Source organism: Astyanax mexicanus, chromosome 22 (genome assembly GCF_023375975.1).
Source record: "Astyanax mexicanus isolate ESR-SI-001 chromosome 22, AstMex3_surface, whole genome shotgun sequence".
Classification (NCBI taxonomy): domain Eukaryota; kingdom Metazoa; phylum Chordata; class Actinopteri; order Characiformes; family Acestrorhamphidae; genus Astyanax; species Astyanax mexicanus.
In genome coordinates this window covers 13,048,694-13,070,857 of record NC_064429.1, presented here as the reverse complement: position 1 = coordinate 13,070,857, position 22,164 = coordinate 13,048,694, and the positions used below count along the sequence as shown (strand labels likewise).

Sequence of the window (22,164 nt, the reverse complement as noted above, 5' to 3'; positions counted from 1 at the left end):
GACCATAATGTGTTATCAACTGCCTAGCAGTGCTACACACTACAAAGCAAACTTTTCATAATTATACCCTCAAAGGTACAATATTGGTATTAAGGCTACATTCATATTACCAGGCTGAAGACTCAAATCAGATTTTTTTAATCAATTTGGCTCAGAACTGATTTTTTCATGGCTGTGTGAACGTGCCAAATCCGGTCTCTTTCTGAAATCTTCTTGCTTTTACTCATGCGCTAGGTTCTTCTCTCTTATACCCACACATCTCTTGGTGCAGCTGCGCAGCTATAGCTGCAAAAACAGCAAAAGCAAACCGCCTGGCATTTTTTTCACCTCCTTGACCTGAGCATGAACTTCAGACCAGCTGTTTACTCTCCACTCCAGCAAAAGATGCTCCACATATGAGCTGCTAACTCATCCATTTCCCTTTATAAAGCTACGAGTCTTCTTTCTAATATGACTTTTTTGTACGTGGTGAAGAAGACATTTATACTCAGATCAATATGCGCATGTGAGGCGTTTCAGAAACAGATTCGTTCACATTACACACAGATTCAGATCACTTACATTTGTATTGTGATTCGGACCGTCAAGATAGCCAAATCTGATCTGAGCAAAAAATCAGATTTAAACAATGTGGCTTGTAATGTGAACGTAGCCTCAGCAGGAAGTACAGATACATTTGGTATTCTGTAGCACTATACTAATAAACAATGACGTAAATCCCAGCTCTGACATCTGAGGGTCACAAGTAACATCCACACAGTTTTCAGGATCTATTGACTGCATTAACAAATGTACTCATGATTTTTACCCTGTACTCATGAGATTTTGGAAGAAATGAGTATAGCTAAGAAAAGCTGAGTCACTGTTACATATTGATTCATGCTGGATTGATGCTAATCCAGCTGTCCAGTTCTAGATTCATTCAGTCTCAACAGGAGTCCACTACAGGTCAGCAGTGCACTCTGAGTGACCCTCACAACGTGTGTGTGTGTGAGGAGATGTGTGTGTGTGTGTGCGCGCCAATGTGAGAAATTGGTGTGAAGTGACAAGCCAATTACTGTCAGCACATAGCTTAAGCTTTTTTTTGTGTGTGTTTTCACACTGAGCCTTATTTTTGTTTATTCATTTCACATAATAATTTCCCTCTCAACATTTTAACTGGCTAAATGTTGTTACTAATACTTCAAATTCTATTTTATGTAAATAAATTATACTCTGATAGGCTGTCACAAAGACTGGATTTAATTTTCTGGGAATATTGGGGATAAACAACTATGTATGTCTGGATTTTTTAAAGGTTTTATTTTTTTTATCCTAAAAGCCAGAAAATTTCAGTGAGAACATATATAGTGGTATTCTATAGTTTCTGCACCCCTGATAATTTCCCTAATTTCCCTTTATTAATCACTGATTGTTTGGATCACAGTTTGGATGAAGTTTATATGATTTTCAGAAAGTTAGCAATTATTTTTTAAACATAATTAAGCAGGTCCATAAATGTTGGCACTCTTGTTTTGATTTTAATACCTTCAGCACTAAGTTTTGTAAAGAAGAATGATCCAAAATACCTTCAACCAGGAGCCAGACTCTAATTGGAAGCTGTAGGAAGTGTTTAGAGGCTGTTATTCTGCAAAAGGAGGATCTACTAAATATTGATGTAATTTTTCTGTTATGCACCTGCCTAATTTAGTTTAAAGAATTATTGCACACTTTCTATAAATCCTATAAACTTCATTTTACGTCTTAAATATCACTGTGTTCATCTGCTATTGATATATGTAACTAAAATTGCTAATCCAAACAACCAATAATTTATAAAGAAAAATATGTTTTCGTTACACATTCCAGTTTAGTGAGTGAACTTTGTGATTAAATCTAATTTTTTATGACATTTATAGATTTGTGATCTCATTAATTTGAGGTAAAATGATTATATACAGAGTTATAAACACTTAAATCATGGAAATATAAAATACCTGGTGCCGAGCCTCCTCCAGGTTGCCACTAGCCCAGAGAGACAAGCCCAGACGATGGCAGATTTTAGCTTCATCCTCACGCCTACCAATCTGCTCTGCCAACCTCAATCCTGAAATAAAGAGGGAGAGAGAGAGAATGAGAAATTAAATTAATAAACTGTAAACTGGCATTGCAGAGAATACAGAGAATCTTAAAACAAAATAATAATTTGTAAATAATAAATACACCAACTCTATCGTATTTTTCGTATTATAAGGCTCAATGGATTATAAGGCGCATTTAAAGGACTTTCTAATTCAGCAGGTCCCGCCGCTGGGTGGTGGTGGTGGTTGTGTAGTTAACTAAGTTAGGTAAAGCTAAGCTAAGTAAACAAAGCTTTAATAAAAAAGACCAATAAAATAAAGACTGTTTATTTGGGTGAGTAAAGTGCTCCATTTATTTATAGTACGCTTAGATTCCTTGAATTTCTTCAGCATTCAGGGCTGGAGCATTAGCATTAGCGGCTAACTGCTAGCGGTTAGTGGATAATGTCACCCAGCAGCACTACAATAAGGAACCCAGAGTGTTCAGGTAAGCCAGGATGATATTAGTTAGTGGTTTGTTCTACGTAGCTTATGCTTTAACACAGGAGAAACGCAGGCTACAGTCTAATATACTCCCTCTAAATAGTGAAAGAGCTAGCGTGGTTAGCTGGTAATGTTAATGCTGCTCTTGCGGTGCTAGGCGTGGGTTAGCAGCAGGCTACAGGCAAATAATACTCCCCTCTGAATTGGGAAAATAGTGGATAGCAGCTAATGCTAATGCTACTCCAGTCTCAGTGCTGAAGAACTAAACTGAAACTTCTGTATAACACTGTACTTCAGCAGAGTGGCTTTACTGCTCCTTAATACCTGACTGGTAAAAGTTATACGTAAGGTGCACTGATGATTTTTGGAAAGATAAAAGGATTTTAAGTGCACCTTATAGTGCAAAAAATATGCCAACTGCACTATGCAATGTATCTCAGAGCTTGTCCAGAAATGCATGTGTAAAGCGTGTCCTTTTTAAATGGTGATTCAAAGTGCAAATTACACTTCCAACTGTTGAGGGAGCAGAGGAGCAAGCATTGAACAAATGAGCAATTTGTTTCTAATTACAATTTAAATTTTTGCTTAAAACACAAAACACAAAATGCTATTTTAAATGAAGGGGGTTATTTTTAAGGGAGAAAAAAAATCAAACCTACATGGCCCTGTGTGAAAAAGTGATTGCCCCTAAACCTAATAGCTGGTCGAGACACCCTTAGCAGAATCAACAGCAACCCAGCTTTTGCGATAACTTGCTATGAGTCTTTTACAGCGTTGTGGAGGAATTTTGGCTTTACTCATCTTTGCAGAATTGTTGTAATTCAGTCACATTGGAGGGTTTTCGAGCATGAACAGCTTTTTTAAGGTCATGCCACAGCATCTCAATCGGATTCAGGTCAGGACTTAGACTAGGCCACTCCAAAGTCTTCATTTTGTTTCTCTTCAGCCATTCAGACGTGGACTTGCTGATGTGTTTTGGATCATTGTCCTGCTGCGGAACCCAAGTTCATTTCAGCTTGAGGTCACGAACAGATGGTCGTACATTCTTCTTCAGGATCTTTTGGTAGACAGCAGAATTCATAGTTCCATTTATCACAGCAAGTCTTTCAGGCCCCAGACCATCACACTACCACCACCATGTTTTACTGTTGGTATAATGTTCTTTTTCTGGAATGCAGTGTTTCTTTTACGCCAGATGTACTGGGACACACACCTTCCAAAGAGTTAAACTTTTGTCTCATCAGTCCACAGAATGTTTTCCCAAAAGTCTTGGGGATCATCAAGATGTGTTCTGGAAAAACTGAGACAAGCTTTAATGTTCTTTTTGCTCAGCAGTGGTTTTCGTCTAGGAACTCTGCCATGTAGACCATTTTTGCCCAGTCTCTTTCTGATGGTGGAGACATGAACACTGACCTTAACTGAGGCAAGTGAGGCCTGCAGTTCTTTAGATGTTGTTGTGGGGCCACTCCTGGGAAGGTTCACCACTGTTCCATGTCTTCGCCATTTGTGGTCAATGGTTCTCACTGTGGTTTGCTGGATTCCCAAAGCTTTGGAAATGGCTTTATAACCCTTTCCAGACTGATAGATCTCAATTACCTTCTTTCTCATTTGTTCCTGAATTTCTTTGGATCTCGACATGATGTGTAGCTTTTAAGGATCTTTTGGTGGGCTTTACTTTGGCAGGCAGGTCCTATTTAAGTGATGTCTTGATTAAAAACAGGTGTGGCAATAATCAGGCCTGGGTTTGGGTAGAGAGAGTGTACTCAGGAGTCAGAAACCACAGTAACGGTATGTTTTAACAAGGGGGCAATCACTTTTTCACACAGGGCCATGTAGGATTGGATTTTTTTTCTCCCTTAATAATAAACACCTTCATTTAAAAATAGCATTTTGTGTTTACCTGTGTTGTCTTTGACTAATATTTAAATTGGTTTGATGTTCCGAAACATTTAAGTGTGACAAACATGCAAAAAATCAGGAAGGGGGCAAACACTTTTTCACACCACTGTACATTTATTATAGTTAAGGCAAAGATGAGAATGCCATTAAATGCAAGGATAAACAGAATAGGGACAAACACAAGCGTGACATTTTTATGGCATGGCCGTGTTGTTCATTTTATATGATTCTGACATCATTCAATTTACGCATCTCTTTTGTGTGTGTGTGTGTGTGTGTGTGTGTGTGTATAATCCAGTGTATCTGTGTCCATCATCCATTTATCCCCCAGAAATACTTATCCTCCTGCTCTCTCTCTGCTTCTCTCCCTGTCTCTCCTCCCTCTTTCTTTCCCTCTATCATTCTCTGTGTGTCTGGCATCGCCTGCAGGCACTGTCACATACAAGAGGATGATACCAGTGCCAATCGCAGCAAGATACACCCAGAGGACATGCATACACACTCGCACATGTATACACACACACACAGACACTCACACTAACATTTACATATTTCTCACCCTAAGGAGAGGCTAAAAAACCCTTAAAAGCTTAGTGACATCTGGGGAGGATACGCTGGTGGTCCTGGTGCTTCAGTACTTACACACAAACACACAAAATGCTCAAACACACAATATCACAACACACAGACACATACATTATAGGCTAAAAACATGAAAATGCACATACATACACACATACATAAACTGTGCTTGATGGATCACACACGCACAGCCATCGTTTTATAAATTAATTAATGACAGTTATCATAGTAAGACAATTCCACTTCTCCTTCCAAACATTTCCACACAAACACACACACACGCACTACGCTGTGCCAAACACATGAGCCAGGCCTGCTTCCAATTAACGTCTTCAACAGTAACACCCAGAAAAACAAGCAACATTGCGTGACCAGTGCAACTGTAACAGGAAAGAAAGAAACAAAGAAAGAAAGAAAGAGAGAGAGAGAGAACGAAGTAAAAGGGGAAGGTAGTAAATGCAGAAAGAGCAGAGAGCATGAGAGCGAGAGTTGCTGTTGTCTGGGTAGGCTGCTCAAATATAATTGGCTGTAAGAATGTGTGTGTCTGTGTTTGAAGGAAAGGGAGAGATTGTTTTACAGTGATTGAATATTCATACAGAAGGGGGAACATGTTAACATCCTCTCAGAAATCTGTTCATAATAGGATTACTGCACTTATCTGATTCAACCAAGTAAACTTGTGTAAACAGCATGCTCAGATTTCTTGGATTAGAGCAAGGTGTAAAAAAGGAGTAAGAAATCTAATAGTGAGAGCTAGATTTTAGCTTAGTAATGTTATTTTTTAGTGCAGGTAACTGTTAACTTGAGTATTCTCGGATGTCTTAAGCTGCACATGAATGAAAACAGACCCTGGTAGAGGTAAATAAGTGAGCAGCATATAACACGGCACATGCAAGATGACAACAAAACTATCTATCTATCTATCTATCTATCTATCTATCTATCTATCTATCTATCTATCTATCTATCTATCTATCTATCTATCTATCGTTAAAAAGCTGTAGTATGAAGTTTGGGTTTGTTACATTGTGTGTCACTCTGCAGTTTAGTGAGCAAAATAAATATTGAAATTTACTACATCCTGTAATCATTAGTTACATGGGTGGAGTCCCTCTATACTATATATTAAGCCACAGTTAGTTCCAACCCTGCAATGTGATTGGCTGAGAGGCGTTCTATGAGTGCCTTTATCAGCTGGTAATGCACTGTAACCGAAGCAACGATGCAGCGCTTACAAACCAAACAGTGCAGCTACAAACAGAGCAGCAATGGAACTATTTTAACTCGCTGAGTGTTTTTAACCAAACAGATTGTATTTACTCGTCCTTTTTAACTCAAAATCTTTCAATAAGCAGTGATAATGGAACTGTGATATAGTGGCAATTATACAGTCAAGGTTCGTGCTGTATAAAATAGTTTGATAGTTTGATTGCTGCTCTGTTTGTAATTAACTTATTATTGCTTATTTAACTGATTTGAAGAATGTTATTGAACGAGTTACTTTTCCAGGTGTTGTGACAAATTGTGACTCCCCTTCTCATCAGATTTCTTTAAAAATGTAAAAAAAAATCTGTTTATAAAAAAGGGTTAATCTACTGTCCATTCTGCTTCATGACTCGCTGCACACCAAGGGGGGTCGGATTTCGGCACAACACTAATTCTTTTTCCTCTGGTTTGTTTATAGACTTCCTGCAATTGGCTCTAGAAAAGTCTAGCAAAGTGCTTTCCCACTGCAGATGAAGTGAACCATAGTTAATCAGATTGGGACAGAGACCAGCTCTTTTAAATTTGGATTCAATGGAATTTCTGTTCCATTGGTGCATATCGTTGTTCACCCCCCCACTTTCAAACCTGCTACTTTGATTCGGACCAAGCAAGGTATGTGTGAAAGCACTAATGAAGCAAAAACTCTGGTGATTTTCAGTTAATGTAAATGCATTGATCAGATGTGGGGGGATGATATGGATGTCAATCATTTAAAATAACTGATCGAATTATTAACAACAAAATTTTTTAATAATTACGATCTATCACACTTTTATTCCCACTTTCAGACTAAGCTAGTGGGTACTTAAATATAAATGAAAGAATTGGTGTTGGTTTCACAAAATGCAATTCTTTTTACATTGTCATTTACTGAAAAATATTTTTTATTAATCACAATAATATTCCATCTTTAAAAACCTGGGAAGGATATATGCAGCTATATGTGCATGTGTATGTGTGTGCATTGCTAAAAACACTAACACATCACCAGGCTCTGTGAAAGAAGTGAATTCCAGCAGTAAGATGTAGACAAAATCAGTGACGTGAGTAAATTTTGTTAAAATTAAATTTTAATTTTTAATTTTAATTGCATGTGTTAATGTATTATCGTGTGCATGACAACGTACTTAGTGTTGGTTGTCACAGTTCTATTATCTGTTACACAATGAGGAGATCTGGAAATGATTCTGAAGGTCATGTGTCTTGTTATTTCCTCTATGACGGTTGGAGATCTCATATGTGCTTTATTTGGAATCAGAACACACATAGATTTATTGTCATGCACCCACCTTCCTGCAGATACACCACAGCCTGTGAGAAGTTCTGCAGTGCGTGGTGTGTCCTCCCCAGGCTTCCGTAGGCCAGCGTCTTTGCTACCAGATCATTGGTCTGGGCCGCTAAGCTCAGGTGCTGCTCTTGGAACACCATGGCCCGCTCATAGTTGCCTAGAGACTCGTAGGTCAGCCCCAGGTTTCCGTATGCGCGTGCCTGCTGCGGGGGGCTGCGGATCTCCTCGGCTATATCCAGGTCACGCTGGTGACACTGCAGAGCACGCTCCAGCTCACCCATGGCCTGGTACACGGCGCCCAGCCCGGAGTTGGCATCCGCTTCCAGGGGACGGTTAGAAGTGTCGCGTGCAATAGCAAGCTGCCGCTCCAGACACGACAGAGCCTGGTCGTAGTTACCCAGCTGGTTATGGAGGGCACCCAGTTCACCATAGGCTGCTGCCTTATTTCCACACCCGCCGAGTTCATGAGCAGCGACCAGACACTTCTCCAGGCACACCAGAGCCTGCTGCAGGTTACCCATAGCTCTGCGGAAGAAAGCACGGAGAGTCAGACAATATTTAAGCTGTAGATTAACTTTATTAAAACTTAAAAGGACCATTAAGGATTATATTATTAGTAGTAAATGATCAAATGATCAGGATGTGTGGACAGATTTTAAGGAAACATGCAAAGTTAAAGTCAGCAGAGCTTTAGCCAATATTTTCTTACTAGAACTTTGTGGTATGTCACAATAATTTGTGTGGGTGTGGCCTCTGACTCCACCTGCTGCTCACTTCCCTACACTAATTCCATAAGGGGGTTTCAGGCTTAAAAACACAACAGGGGTGCTGCAGCCATGAAAGCTGTTAAAGGCTAAGCTGTTGAAAGGCTAAGATGTTGAAAGCCAGCGCTGTGCCGGATTTGCACAATGATCTAGAATGCTAATTCACATTTTTTAAATGTTATTTTTATTGTGTTGTCTGAGTTGCATGGGACTTATGGTTGATTCACTACTCTCATCTATAAAAGGGCATGCATTCAGGTGATTTTCATCCAATGTTAGTGATGGAGAGTAACATATTTTATGGGTGTAATTTACCTGATGTTAAATAGTGTTTGTGTGTTTAAATCAGGCGCTGACATGCCCCAGGAATGGGTGGACCACAGACCAAGTTCCCAGCAGCATTTTAATTTTTTTAGGACATTACCTGTTAAGGATTAGCTAAATTTTCTAATCATTTTTCTGCTTATTTATAGGGTCATCCATGGCACCTTTTTATTTCATGTGATGATGTATGTTGCAAGAAATGTAAAAATGTAAAGAAGTGTTCCAAAACTTGTCATACAGTGTATATCAAATGTTAGTGATGGTGTTACTGATTTTAACGTTAGTGTTCTAGGGTTAATAAGACTATATACTGTTTTAGATTTTCCAAAATACCCAAATTGGCCCAATGATATTTAAATATTGCCCTCTAGTCCCTCTTAAAGCATTTTTATTTAGTGATAACTGTATCTTTTAATGATAGAAGAAACTGGCAATAGTTAATCTGAGAGAACTGATTAAATCATATTTAAATAGTATGACTTTTTTATCCCAGTATTTATCAGTCATGGGAACAATTCACACTGTGAGAATGACAATATTCCAGTGTCCACTGACTGGAAACTGCACTGAAATCGGTGGAAAAAACGCAGGCCTCCACTCTAAATCTCATTCACAGAGGAATTACATTTGGGGCATGTTGTTTCAAAAGGATAATCAACTATGCAATTAGAGTTTAATTAACTCTCAGTGTAATGACTCTCAGCACAGCACTAAAGTGGGTGGGGATCTGTTTTCAGCATGGCAAGAAGAATATTAGCCTGTTCCAATATTGTTCACATCTCCTCTCAAGCACGACTAATATGAAATTCCACCCATTTTTCCGCTGAGTTGAGCGCCAGTCAAACAGAATGAGGGGGGGAAAAGGAAAGAACCTTTTAAAAGGTGTGCTTTTAGAGGTCTGTCTGCCTGGCAATTCTGTTCCCCCCATATTACCAGCCTACGCTGACCTGACGTCTGGGGAAAGAACATGCGTAGAAAAGGTCAATTCATTATCTTGGTTTGTGTTTAGGTTAAAACCTGCACCCGCCACAGACTCTCTCTGCACACGCAGAGGCCTGCAGGAAAATACAGTCCATGTATCACACCTCGGCAAGCGCACAACATCCTGCCAGCGCTCAAGGTGACTTCACGCAAGGTGATTCCAAAATGCAGGCACCAGCAAAATGAACAATAGTGGATTTCTGAGAAGAATAACGGAGCTCTGTGAAAGAGGATGGTCATGACTCCTAACAATAAGCCGTCTGGTAGGCATTAACCAGGCAGCGAAGCAATTACCTTTCAGTGTAGCAATCTCAGAATACTGATATTTAGACCCTATTCTGTTTAAAATACCTGATTCATTTACAGGAATTGTAACATGGGCACCCTATAATTAAAGCCCATTTCCAGATCACACACTGAATGCTGAGAGTATTTATCGGAAGAATATATAGATTAAAAAGACAAAATAGGCAATTTCTGAGATGTGTGAGTATGCATCACCAAAAACTTAAATCATTCAAAGCAATAGTCCATAAGAAAAAAAGAGTACTTTTTAAATGTCCTTTAGTTTTGGTGCAATCTCCATTTAGAGCTGTTGAGCTCCTCCGTTCTAATTCTGTTCTAGTTCAGTTTATTTTGAGTTCTTTTCATGATGTGTGAATAAGCTGGTAAAATATGTTAAAATATCTGCTAAGAAATCTCCATGTTTGCAGTATCTCTTGTATCAGCATCATTAGCAGCCCCAAACCTGCTCAGATAAGCAGAAACATCTGTCAGAAAGAGATGTGACATGGCCAGAAAATCTCCCAGAAAAACCTACAAGGCCAGTCATTGCTTTGCAGGAATGATCACAGAAGCACATTAATGCCATTTATTAAAAAATCTAGAGTCCCCTCTCCTTTCATTAGGGCTGCAACTAATGACTATTTTAGTAGTCAACTACTCTACTTTTTTATACTTCCTGTTTGTGAGGACAGCTAAGCATTTAGTCCCCTAGACCAATTTTCAGTACATTTTGATAGTTTGACATACATATATTAAACAAAAAATTACAAAGTATATTTTAGGAAACATTTACACAGGCTGGATCATATTTTCAGGAGATTCTAGGCTTCTAGGATACTTTTTCTTACTTTTTTCCAAGGAGATTCCTCCCTGAAATGATTGTTTGTCTAAGAAAATAAAGTTTTTTCTGTATTTACTATAACATTTAGTTTCATTATAATGGATGGGTGTGCCATATCTTATCGTATGCTATACTATCGCCAACATTTTTGAATATCGTGAATGATATACCCTGAAATATCAGCCACCCCAATTATCATGTGAGGGTACTACTTTTTGGCTATTTAAAAAAAAAGAAATTTATTTTGTTTTGTTTAATTTCCCATTATAAATCTACTAGAGACAGATTATATCTGTTCAGTATCATTCATTTTACTTTAATCCTGGATATACAGTGATTTTTGGAGGGAATTATTAGTATCCTAACATGCAGGATCATACTTTACATTTACTGTTACAAATCTGATAAAATTCTTGTATTTTTAATATCTCAGTTAGGGGTGTGCCATATCATATTGTATGCAATAATAAAATGTAATTTTTATTTTGTTGCGGTAGTGTATTCTTGGAAAAAAAATGTATTTAATGTTTTGTCATATTGCCATGAGTATTGTTATCGCAAAAATACCAGAAAATATTGTGATATTATTTTAGGGCCATATCGCCCACCCCTTGTGGACATAGTACAGTATCTCCCTAACACTTTCTTAGGGAGTTATATACGCCAGCTAATGGTAGTTTGACTAATGTTAGTAATGTTAATGAAGGAATGTGAATCCTGGTTAAACTCAGCTCAGCAGCTCTCTGCAGTAATTTAACATATCACAGGTAATATAGAAATCAGTGTTCAAACTGTGCTGCGAACAGAACTAGTAAACACAGACTGTAGAGTACTCTTGTGGAGTTAAATGTGTTTGTTTTGTGTTTTATGGACACAGTGCTGCTATTACACTGTACACGCATTTCTACCGCGTTGACGTTTATGCCGACAAATATTTGTAGTCCTACTCCGATGGAGGTCTCCTGCTTTAATTTAAAAAGATAAAACTTTCTCTCACCTGTGGCCATTCCCAAGCCCACGGTAGGCCTTCTCCTGATCCTGCAGTCGGTTCAGGCTCTGCGCCACAGCCAGGTATCTCTCATAGTACTTCACAGCTTCTTCATAGTCTCCTAGCACATGATAACAATCGCCCAGGTTCCCGAAAGCTCGCCCTCGGTCCAGCACCACTTCGTTTCCGGTTAGCTGCTGCAGCATAGCCAGCTGCTGCTCCAGGTAGCCGATGGCTTCCTCCATGGCACCCACATTCATCTTGGTGATGCCCATGTTGCCATAAACCTGTGCCTCGATGCCAGGGTCCCTCATTTGCCTGCTGAGTTCCAGCTGTGCCTCGTAGCATTTGAAGGCGGCAGCATATTGTCCCAGTGCCATGTAGACAGCAGCCAGATGCCCATGGGCCTTGCTTTCCCCAGGTGCATCAGTCTGCTCCTGGCACACCTCGAGCTCTTTGGCATGGTGTGATAACGCTTCCTCGTAGTTCTGCATTAACCGGTAAGCAGCACCAAGGGCAGCATGAGCACAGGCTTCCATTTTTCTGTCTTTCACCTGAAAAAAAAAAAAAAGATCAGAAAATATACAAATGGAACATAATGTTTTAAAAGTCTAATTCCATCGTTTTTTAATTCATTTTAAAATGTCTAGTTGTGGTCTCTACTATGAATGAATGTCATGAGAGCCACAAAAAGCAAAACGTGTTCAGGTGTTTCTATTTAGCACTGCTTTAGATCACTGAATTAGAGATCTCTAAAGAAAGTCAGATTTGGGCTCTTGCTCATGAATATTCATACATGCAAGCATATTGCCTCTGATTGGCTAAATGCACTCCACAGTCAATTTTACAGCTTTAAAACTAAAAGGACAAAATGTTTTCAGAGATACAGATTTAGTTAAGTCTCCTTGATTTGTTTTACCACAATATGGAGATATCTGCAAATATACACTGACTTCTTTTTTCTACATTACAGATCAGACACAGCAGTGCTGCTGGAGGTTTTAAACACCTCTGAAAATAGTCCACTAGCAGCACCCTGTGGGCAGCGTCCTGTGAGCAGTAATGTAGGACTAAAGGATGACCAACACAAACTGTGCAGCAACACATACAGAACTTCTGTCTCTGAATTTACTTTATCTACAAGGTGGAGCAGCTGTAGGTAGGAGTGTGTAACAGAGTGAAGGACAGCGAGAGATTATACACAGTGTTTAAAAACTCCAGCAGCACTGCTGCATCTTATCCACTCGTACCATCAGCACATCACCTCCTACACCACCCAAACAATGTCTGCTCTGTGGTGTTCCAGTGGGGTCCTGGCCATTGACGAAGAGGGTGAAAGGAGAATGAAAGTATAAAAGTATGCAGAGAAACAGAAGTACAACAGTATGTAATTATACAATAAAACCACAAAGTGGACCTCATATGATCAGTGGAACTGAAAATTAAAAGTGTCCTTCCTCTAAAATGCCTTTTTCTTGTTCTTTGTGAAATACAATAGGTCTTAGAAGATGCTTTGCCTAGTAATTCAGAGGTAAGGAACAAATTAGTTAGAATTTGTCTATGGAACACCACCAGCCAAGTACAATTGAGATAGGTAGGTCTATGTTTATAACCGTTCTGTTTACACTAGTTACTTAGCTACTTAACTACTTAGCTAGTGTGAAACTATAGGTTTATATAGGATCTCCAGTGGATTTTGTGTTTTACAGAGACTCTAAGACTCTAAGGTCAGAGGCTAAACTGTACTGAGCAGGGCATTACACGTGTAATAAAGTAACATTTTACATTGCAAAGACTGGTATTAATGTAAAAATGTCTTTATTTTAAAACATGTCTAACTGTTGTTCATCTCACTGCCTCCTGGTGTTCCAGTGCTGTTAGCCAATCAGAGGCGACAGATATGTTTGCATGTATGAATATTCATGAGCAAGAGCTAAAATCCTGTCGTTTCTTCTTGTTCACTCCTCCACCGGACTAAAGCAGTGTTATACCGGATCACCGGAGCAGCTCACAGGACATGAATTCATTCTAGAGAATGACTAAAAATGAATAGCACCTTTAAATAAAAGGTGAATAAACAAAAAGGTTTTCATAATGTTATGCTTGATCTATAAATGTTAAATAGTGAAGCAAGCTTAACAGATAAAGAAAATAAATTAACATAAAACCCTATATTGTTCTTCATTTTTCACATATTTCAGATATCCTTACCTGGTTGGCTAGAGCCAGCTGTTGTTTAAAGAACTGCAGTGCACCGGGCACATCCTTCTTGCAGATGAAGATATCCCCTAAGTTACCAAGTGCGCGGAATCGAGCCTGGGAGTTTTCGAGTGACTGTGCCAGAGACAGCAGGTACTTCTGGCACTCTTCTGCCTTGGTGAAGTCCCCCAAGGCCTTGAACGCTAGTCCCAGATTGCAGTAAGCTTTGGCCTGGCTCAACCTGTCATGAAGATCTTTGGCTAGGGCCAAATCCTGCTCGTAGTATTTCACAGCATCCTGATAGTTCCCGAGGCAGTAGTGCGCATATCCTAGATTGTGGCAGACTTTCCCCTCGCTCTCCAGGTCCTGCAGGTCTGGCGAGAGCTGAAGGTACTGTTCGTAGTAGGGCACGGACTGGGCAAACTCACCTCTGGAACAGTGGAAGTTACCCAGGTTGCCCAGTGCCCGAGCTTCGCTCTGGATGTCCCGCAGCTCACGGGAGATGTTCAGGTGGTTCTGGTAGTGCTGCAGGGCGCGGTCATGAGCCCCCAGGGCCTGGTATGCAACAGCTAAATTTCCATGTGTAGAGGCCTGCGAGGCTCGGTCATTGACCTCCATGGAGATCTGGAGCTCCTGACGGTGGTAGCGGACAGCCTGGTCAAAAATTCCCAGGGCATTGTAGGCATTGCCCATGTTGCCGTACGCCCGACCTTGGGCACCGTAGTCATTAAGCTCCTGTGCAATGGTGAGGTGGGTTTTATGAAGCTTCAGTGCTGTTTCAAAGTCACCTTTCATTTGGAAGATGATACCTGCAAGAGATAACAGGGGATTATTATAAAAGTAGGTAATTGTATGTATTCTGAAAGTGTTCATTTAAAAAAAAAAACTTTCATTTAAAAAATCTCTTTTAATTCATATAATTTTTTTTATGTATTTGCCTAAATAATAGATTAAAAAGGCCTTGCATTTAGGAATGTGTATTGGCATGTATCTGGCATTGTGTTACAATTTACTTAATTTTACTATATATATACTTTACTATATATATATATTTACTTACAATTTTACTATATATATATATATATATATATATATATATATATATATATAAGCTCTGAAAAAATGTTAAAAGTATAAACATATTAAAAAATGTAAAAAGTTTCTTTGATTTTACCAAATTGAAAACCTCTGGAATATAAGTAAGAGGAGGATGGATGATCACAAACCATAAAATCAAACTAAACTGCTTGATTTTTTGCAAAGGCATAAAGTTAAGACTGGTGGAGGAGAACATGCCAAGATGCATGAAGACTGTGATTAAAAAACAGGGATATTCCACCAAATACTGATTTCTGAACTCTTTTTTGTTATTTCAGACATTTTCCATTTTCTGCAAATAAATGCTCTAAATGACAATATTTTTATTAGGAATTTGGGAGAAATGTTGTCTGTAGTTTATAGAATAAAACAACAGTATTCATTTTACTCAAACATAAACCTATAAATAGTAAAATCAGAGTAACTGATAAACTGTAGATGATTTATTGTAATTTTATTTATTAATTTAAATAGAACACCAATATATTGTATGCATGTAGTCTGAATAAAGGAAAAGCTTACAATTTGAAATGTATTGGAACATTTTAAATATAATGTTAAATTATGTTCAGACAGAGTACAAAATAGTTATCTATGGATCTGACTGTAATGGAACCAATACAGAATTGCAAAACAATATAATATTGTGATACTTTTATGTATTAAGGTTTTCTAACATCCCTATGAACTAAATGCTTTATGCGTTTTACATGATACATTTTCTTACTGCTCACGTGCTTTTTCCTATGCCAAAATAATACTGGCATATAAAACTCCAAACTGTCTTATACAATTCATAATCAGTCATCAAAATATCCATATCTGGACATACAGTCATGCACACAGACATTTATAACCATAAATAATTATATATAAATACATAACAATATATTTTTGGGGTAATTTAGAGTATTCAATTTTCCTGATTGTCATGTTTTTGGATTATCGGAGAGAAACAGAGTTCCCAGAGGAAACCCACGTAAAAACAGGGAGAAGATGGAAACTCTACTCGGATAGGGGCTTGTTTACCACTAAGCTATCGTGCCACCCATATAGGTTTTATACAGTCAAAAATATATTCTTAAATATTTACAAAATACCCATCCTAATAAGACTACCAGCTCAAACAAGGCTGTAAAACACCATTAAAATTATAGGAAAGGAGTATTCAGGCAATATGGACACACAGAATGATCAATTATTGACATCTCTATTTGGGTATTTTTTGTATTTTTTACTTTTATTTACACTTTGACAGATTTTTTTTGGATATCATTCAGTTCCCTGCTAAAATATCGCTCTTCTTCCTTTTCTGCTACAGGATTTCAGGCTCATCCTCGCATCCCTTTATCTTCATCATTTGGCTCTTCATAAATTAATAATTACAGTCATAATATCAAAGCATGCCAGCTGCCTCAGCAGGTAGTCACAAGACAGGGAATGGTTTGAGGAAACCGTAATGATGGCAGGAAGGAAGTTGAAAGAGTGATTAAAAGCACTGAAGAAGATACAAGGGTGATACACGAAAACAAGGATGAACTGTTAGGCAAGTCTCAAAAATTAATAATTGTTTTTCTATTTGAATTGTGTATGAAATGATCACACTAGGATTTCTTCTCACTGAAATTAGTTTAAACAGCTGCACTTTATATAAAACCATTCCAACATTCAACAAGGAATCTGATCTTGACAAAATAAAACAGTTCTAAACTTATAAATACTTACTTACTATTATATACAATGTATATGGTATGCATTACAAATTATGTAAAAGTTCTATACTAATGTGCTGGAATATAATTAATATAAACTCCACCTGGATTTAACTAAGTAAATGATCTGGTGTTGCTGCAGCTCACCGGTTATGCAGACAGGAATTTTTTTTTTTAATACCAAAGTGGTTTGTATATAGAATACAGTATACAATTACCCAACCCACTCATTAGTACTTCCCCCCCTATCACTAGTAATGCCCCAACACACCAGGAGGATGAAGACTAACACATGCTTCCTCCGATACATGTGAAGTCAGACTCCGCCTCTTTTCGAGCTGCTGCAGCATTGCCGAGCAGCCAGTGCGCTTGGGGTACAGCGCAGCGACTCAGTTCTGATACATCAGCTCACAGATGCCCTGTGCCGCAGACATCACCCTAGGAGTTATGTGGGCAGAGAGTGCCATCTACCCACCCGGAGGGAGCAGAGCCAATTTTGCTCCCTCTGTGCACCGGCAGCTTGAGGGCGAAGCTGCATGAGCGGGGGTTCAACCCTGCGACCTCCTGCTCATAGGGTCAGCGCTTTAGACCGCTGGACCACTCTGTGCCCCCTTTATACAGCATTGTTAAAAAAAAAAAACCTTTGTCGCATCTTCAGGTTTAAAAATATGCACACAAAAAGCCAGTACAGTTTCCTCTGATGAGTTAACTCTCATACCTCTCGTCACAAAAACACCAAAAAACTACACAACTACACAAACGTGTTTTTTTGCACTTGCTGTGCAACCCAACAAAATAAAGCCCTGATACTGGTAATGCACTACATCAGTGGACACTGAGTGCTAACTCTGTAAATGGTTGACTTATTTCTCAAATGCATGTTCATAATGCACATATGTTGTTTCCTGCTGACCAGTTCTATAATTCCTGACAGGCTGATTGTGTTAAATTGACTGTTCTGCATCATGCATGTGTGCACATATACATCAATGATAAAGTGCACCTCATGAATTACAATATGTAAATTCAATTTTTACATCTGCATTTATATTTCACATAGTTACAGGGCTGCGGCAGTTCATCACATATATTGAAATAGGCATCACTTCAGCCAAAAAGTTTTCAAATACATTTATAGACAATAAGAATAAGATCTTGCAGCAGCATTGCGGATGATGGTAGAGTCTGACCACTGCACAAAGCAGCTCTTCTCCATCCAGCACATCCCAAAGATCCTCAATGAGGTTAAGATCTGAACTCTGTGGTGAACTCTCTCTCAATCCATGAGTGAAAATGATGATGACATGCTCCCTGAATCACTCTTTCACTATTCCAGCACCATGAATCCTGACATTGTTATCTTGGAATATGCTCCGTGTCATCAGGAAAGAAAAAATCCATTGATGGAATAACCTGGTTTATATTCAGTATATTCAGGTAGTCAGCTGACCTTTTTGGCCAGCCAGTGTAGAAACAAAAGTGTTTCCTCTATTCCTTTACTCAAATCATTTTTTGTGGTGCATTTATTCTTAAAGTGTAGAATAAATACATTAGCAGACCTGATACACCAGCAACAGCATGTCATATTAAATCTATTGCCTTTAACAGCAGAGAGTGAACATCAGCTCTTTCCATAAATGCAGAGGATTACTGACATCATCCTATTAACTATTCTAATATTTTATATGTATGGAAAGAGCCAAAATGTTCTTACAAATTAATTTATATTTGCAAATATGTAAAATACACAATTAATTCAAAATAGTTATTTGTTCTTTGTCTATTTTTATAAAATCATTATAAAATGTAATACTACTAATGAAATCTACAATGGAAACAATGGAAAACTAAAATAGATCAAAATAAATCTGATAAGTACACAACTACTTTTACTTGTTCTGTCATGATTACTCTTATTGTTTGGGTGATTTATTGTGATAAATCAATATTAATTAATATAAATTAATATTAATCGATAAACAATATTATTGTTGTTTTAAGGTAAAGTTTTGCCACTAATATAATGATAATATGATAACATTTTAATGCATTATTTCCTTTAAATAAGCTATTAATTTGTAATTATTTAGAATATTCTGACAAGCATGCAATTAGAATATAATAGTTTTAAATATCCTTGATAAATAAAACAAATAAAACAAAAACCTTCTTTTTTTAACAATGTCAGTATACCAGCTCATTCATTCTAATGGGCTCTACTTGCTTACAAAAACATAACGAGCTATATTAAGGTCAGCAAAAATGTGTGGGCGGGAACGTGTGGGCGGGAATGCGAAACCCGACAGACCAATCACAGCAACGGCTGTTCACGTTGCGCACATGTCCAGGGAGGTGAGTGTCGAGCTACGGCAAAGGCTACGGCGTAGGTTTGACAAAGAAGTATAAATTAGCTTTAACTCTACATTGGCCATCCACTGTAACAGGAATAATCCTGTAAGTTGCTCTGGATACGAGTATCAGCAAAAAAATAAAAATATTATAAGCCTGTGTCCTACCATATTTATCACAATGAAGCTACACTTTGCTACTATGCTTGACTAATGTTTGGTTATAGATGAAATGAAACAAGTAAAAACTGGACTAAACATTTCACAAACAAGATCACAATCTTCATCATTTCACTTCTGGACCCTTGCTGTGGAAAGATAATCTAGGTGTACACATTTTAATCATTTACTTTTAGTCTAAAAGCAATTGCTTACATAATAAGGAGTAAAGAAAATACAGTTTTCTGCACGTGTTCATGATATGAAAGGGTCTGGGGAGGCAGTATTTGTGATTCTGTAATAAAGTGAGATGGAAAAAGCCCTTACACCAGTAATGTTTTAGTGTCACAGCCCCTATTGCAACCCCCCTTCCACATAGCTGAAGTTCTATGGCCACCTAAACAGCAAATGCATGCAAATACATGTGTGCTTTTGTGTTTTTATTAAAATTTGTAATGAATCAGTACCACACCTAAAATTTGTATTTGGGCCAATTGGAAAAAAGAGCCCGGTTATCAAATGGCTCCAACAATAATTACCATAAACCTTCTGTGCTGGGGATTTTAATCTGACTCACCAGTTTCAATTCCTTACACACCTTTAATAGGAGAGCTGTGGAACAGAGTGGCTGAAAAACACCAGCCAAATAAAACTCAAACACAAAGTCCCTGAGGTCAAATAAACTCAGCAGCATTTCAAGAACAGCGACTGGCCTTTAACAGAAAGCCCGGCTGGAACACATTTAGATCTTGTGTGTGTTTTGTTCCACTTCCAGGAATTGCTCAGCTTTCTCCCGGTGCTTGGGTCTCACGTCTTGTACTTGGGTCAGCGAGGAATTTAGACAATAGGGGCCTGAGCGAGGGCAGGAGGTGCAGAGGATTAAAACAAAAGACTATCCCACGCTACACGAGCTGCGTCCGTCCGTCTTTTGCCCTCCTCCTGACACCTGCTAGAACTTCAGTGATGGCCTGATTTGTCACTCTGCATTAGTCAAGTGTTGTGTGAAGGAGAAACAGTGATGATAAGTGAGGGTGAATAAATATAGCCTTGACTATAATTCTCCTGTCATTTTCTCAGCTTCAAAGTGGGCATGGCTTGGAGGATTTGTAGTACTGGGCAGCAGCAGTAGCAGGATATTGTGAATACAGTGTTTTTCGGACTATAAAACGCACCGGATTATAAAGGGCATTTAGCGACACTAGTAAGGATGCCTACATTGAAGTGAGCAAGGGTGTCGCCATGTTTCCCTTTTAATGGGGAAGCTGGGTGAAGCGCCTAAGTAAACAAAACTGTAATTCTTAAAAAAAAAAAAATATTTTAAAATCAAATGAGTACTGGATGTTAATCTACACAGATTTTCTCCTGAAGACTGTTTATTTGGCTGAGTAAAGCGCTTCCGTTTATTTTATCATTGGTTAACAGCACTAGCTAGCCACAGTTAGCAGCATAGCCAGCGGCAGTTAGCATGGCTGGGTATAGTCAGCCTTGGTTAACAGCACTAGCTAGCCACAGTTAGCAGCATAGCCAGCGGCAGTTAGCATGGCTGGGTATAGTCAGCCTTGGTTAACAGCACTAGCCAGTCACAGTTAGCAGCATAGCCAGCGGCAGTTAGCATGGCTGGGTATAGTCAGCCTTGGTTAACAGCACTAGCCAGTCAGAGTTAGCAGCGCTAGCCAGTCCCAGTTAGCAGCACTAGCCAGTCACAGTTAGCAGCGCTAGCCAGCCCTGGTTAGCAGTGCTACCCAGGCGCTATCAACAGCATAGCCAGCTGTGGTTAGTAGCACTAACTCTCTTATAGCCTATAACTAATTGGAGTAACTCCTTACAACCTGATTGATAGAATTCATACATAAGGCAGAGAAATGTATTTTATTTATTTATTTTTTTTTTTTTTTGGTGGGGGGTTTAAAGGATTTTAGGTCTTAAAATAAGGTTATATATAATCAGCTAAATCTAACATATTTGAATGGATGAATGAAGTTACACTTACATAGCACCTTTCCAAGAACCCAAGGACGCTTTATTAAAATCAACACTCTGTACAATACTTTACATTCAGTATTCTACCAACACACACAGGAAAGAAGCAGCAACCAATACTGACTGCATACTCTTAAACAGAAACGACCTTCCCTCTTATATGACGGCATAGAGCATTGAGAAAATTAACTCAGGACAGAGTGCTAATCCATGTCTGAGCATACAGGCATACATATAGTATACACATCAGGACAATTTGGAATAACCAATTTCTGTTATTTTGAGTAAACAAATCTACATATTTTAGAACTGTAGGAGGACAGCAGAGTCCCCAAAGGAAACTTACAAAGACACAAGAAGAACATGGTAACTCCACCCAGATAGGGGCTTGAACTGAAGACCTCAGTGCTAAGATACGAATGTGCTAACCAAGCTAACCAAGCCACTGTGCCACCCAAAAAAAAGTAAAACTAAAGACACCCTGAGAACCTCTGTGTGTTTTCTCTGCTATTTTTATGTTCATTACTGTCTAGTGTCCAAATTTTACACCACCAAAAAACTCCAAACTTTTAGGCATCAAAATGTCTACCAGTATGTTAAAACACACCATTCGACAGTTTGTCAAACATTTGGAGCAAGATAATGACGATGCAAACAACTGGGCTCAGCAGGGTTAGACCAGTTTAGCTGTGATGCTATCAGTCTCAGCAGCTGGGCTCAGCCAGTTTGGGGCTGGTAATCCAAGATGCTAGCAGCCGGTCTTGAAAGGGTTAGAGACTTGATGCTTATAGAAATAGCAGCTGGGGTGGCCAAGGTTAAAGAGAGTTAGCTGCAATGCTTTACAGCTAGCCTCTGCAGATTTGAAGCCTAGATGCTAACAGACAGAGCCTGGCAAGGTTGGAGCGGA

The 22,164-nt window shown here is 38.7% G+C and overlaps 1 protein-coding gene across 2 annotated transcripts in view; it reads right to left on the bottom strand.

Annotated features, from left to right (window-relative positions):
• LOC103036679 (tetratricopeptide repeat protein 28) overlaps positions 1 to 22,164 on the bottom strand; it is a 203,933-nt gene that overhangs the window by 40,221 nt on the left and 141,548 nt on the right. For both annotated transcript variants that reach the window (XM_022664890.2, XM_022664891.2), the window contains exons 6-9: positions 13,973 to 14,769; positions 11,771 to 12,315; positions 7,580 to 8,103; positions 1,977 to 2,086 (exon numbers count right to left, since the gene is read on the bottom strand). In XM_022664890.2, the coding sequence (XP_022520611.2) occupies positions 1,977 to 2,086; positions 7,580 to 8,103; positions 11,771 to 12,315; positions 13,973 to 14,769 (1,976 nt within the window). The remainder of the gene's footprint in view (positions 1 to 1,976; positions 2,087 to 7,579; positions 8,104 to 11,770; positions 12,316 to 13,972; positions 14,770 to 22,164) is intronic.